Source organism: Ipomoea nil, unplaced genomic scaffold, assembly GCF_001879475.1.
Source record: "Ipomoea nil cultivar Tokyo-kokei standard unplaced genomic scaffold, Asagao_1.1 scaffold1125, whole genome shotgun sequence".
NCBI lineage: Eukaryota > Viridiplantae > Streptophyta > Magnoliopsida > Solanales > Convolvulaceae > Ipomoea > Ipomoea nil.
The window spans coordinates 732,219-734,784 of record NW_017617553.1 but is presented as its reverse complement, the minus strand read 5'-3'; the positions used below and the strand labels follow the sequence as shown (position 1 = coordinate 734,784).

The following is a 2,566-nucleotide window of genomic DNA, read 5'->3' as shown; positions in this document are numbered from 1 at the left end:
TTTTCTGTTCCATTGCTACCCCATATGAATTTCCTTGTCCGTTTTTCAATCTCGAGACAGAGGCTTTTCGGTAGTAGTGTTGTCTGCATAGTATATGCCGGGATGGCATTTAAAACTGACTTTGTGAGCACAACCCGTCCCGCGAGAGACAAGGTCTTTGCTTTCCAACCCTCGAGCCTGTTAGAAATCCTGTTGAGCAGGTCCGCATGTGTTGCGCAGGTTACCCCCCCATGGATGGCTGGGACGCCCAAATATTTGCCCAGGTCCGTTGTGGGGGCTATGCCAAGATTGTGTGAGATTTCCTCCTTCAAAGCTGTGTCCGTGTTTTTTGAAAAAAACACCTGAGACTTGTCCAAACTAATCTTCTGTCCCGAGGCCGTGCAAAATCGGTCCAGGCATGCTTTTACCACGTCTACTTGACCCGACATTGCCTCCGTGAGCAAGATCATGCCATTTGCAAAACAAAGATGAGTTAGAGTTGGTCCATCACTGGCTAGTTTAATACCTTTCCACGCCTTGCGATCCATTTCCGAGATAATCAGCTGGCTCAGCCTTTCCATGCATAGAACAAAGATCGCAGGAGACATGGAGTCGCCTTGCCGAATTCCCCGCTTCATATGGAAGGGCGGCAGCCTTTCCCCATTCCAGATGATCGACAACTTTGGGGTCTGAATGCATGTCATCATGAGTTCTTTGATTCTACCAGTGAAACCCGCTTGTTCAAGGGTGTCCTGGATAAAGGGCCAGGAAAGCCGATCATATGCTTTCTCCAAATCTAATTTGATTGCCATGTAACCTTTACCCCCTCTTTTTTCCCGCATGGTGTGCATCACCTCTTGGAAAATGAGGATGTTGTCCGTTATTTGTCGCCCCGGGACGAATGAACTCTGAAAAGGCCCCACAATCTTTGGCAGGATACGCTTGAGCCTGTTTGTGATAGTCTTGGTCACAATCTTGTAGCTTACATTACAAAGACTTATCGGACGGAATTGCTTAATGCGTTCTGGTGCCCCCACCTTGGGGATAAGGGCAATAAGGGTATCATTAATACCGTCAGGTAGGGATCCCATTGAGAAGGCTTGGCTAACCAGCTTAAAAATGCCATCACCTGTCTTGTCCCACGTACGCTGATAGAATCCCGCTTGAAAATCATCCGGTCCCGGTGCCTTGTAGGGTTTCATGTCCTTCAGGGCTGTGTGCACCTCGTCTTTAGAAACGGGCCTGTTAAAAATATTCCAATCGAGATCAATCAAACTTGGGAAATTAGCAAACATGGGTTCTGCCGGTGGGTCCGTCACATCTGCATCGAAGAGAGTTAAATAAAACTGGCGCACATGGTTCTACAAATCCTTCCCGTCTGTTAGCCACTCTTCTTGGTCGTCCATGAGCGTTTGAACGGAGGCCCGAGACTTGCATACTGTTGCTGCAGCATGGTAGTAGGCCGTATTTCTATCCCCCGAGTGGATCCAATCTTTGCGCGATTTCTGATACCAAAGGAGCTCTTCTTGCTGCAGGGTTGATTCTAACTCGTCCCTAAGCTTCAGCTCTAACTTTGTAAGGCCCTTATGAAAGTTTTCTGCAAGGACCCTCTGAATGCCCCCAATTCGGGAATTGAGAATTCGCTTTCTTTTAAAGATGTTGCCGAAAGAGTTCTTGTTCCATTCAGATAACGCTGCAGCTAGCGCTTTTGAGTTATCCACTATGTTTTGATTAGAATCCCATGTATTGTCCACAACATCGCGGATGTCTTCCCGGGTAAACCATGCCGCCTGAAAAACAAACGACGCTATTGGTCTGCTAAGCCTTTTGCCTTTGATCTGTACAAGGATGGGTGCATGATCAGATGCAAGTCGTGCAAGGTGTGTAACGGTCACCTCTGGAAACATGATACGCCAATCCAAGTTACACATCGCCCGATCTAACCGGGCACCTTTGATGTTATCATTGTTACCATTTTTAACCCAAGTAAGGCTAGGTCCTGAGAAGCCCATATCAATTAGACCTTCGTCTTGAATCCAGCCTGAGAAATCTGAACTTCTGTGGGCCGAGAAAGATGAGTAATTCTTAGTTTCATCTCTTGTCCGGACGACATTGAAATCGCCAGCAATCATCCAAGGCCCATAGCAGCCCCGTGCCGATTGCCTGAGGTCATTCCAAAGATGTCTGCGCAGGTGGTGCGTCGGGCTCCCATAGCATGATTAATATTAAATTTTTAGCATAAGTATTACATTTTCATTTTAGCCTGACACGTCTCACGAATGAAGATCTGTGAGCAATCGTTATACCCTGCACCACGGTGCACATAGTACTGTGCGCCCCGCGCCTCCCAAAACGACGTCATTTTGTTAAGTTGTGTGAGGAGTCGACGCGGCAGAGTGTATGTGTATATGTTATATAATTATGTACATTATGTTATACAATTATGTACATTCTGGTATACAATTATGTACATTATTTTATACAATTATGTACATTTTTTATTCAATTATGTACATTCGAACACGCGATATTTTTTAACAGTTAAAAGTTTATGTGTATTCTGTTATACAATTATGTACATTCTCAT

The 2,566-nt window shown here is 45.6% G+C and overlaps 1 protein-coding gene across 1 annotated transcript; it reads right to left on the bottom strand.

The window, feature by feature from the left end:
- Nucleotides 1–1,340: 1,340 nt before the first annotated feature.
- Nucleotides 1,341–2,111, bottom strand: LOC109183391. The gene has a single exon (XM_019333470.1). The coding sequence runs from the start codon at nt 2,109–2,111 to the stop codon at nt 1,341–1,343; it is 771 nt and encodes a 256-aa protein (XP_019189015.1).
- Nucleotides 2,112–2,566: the final 455 nt, after the last annotated feature.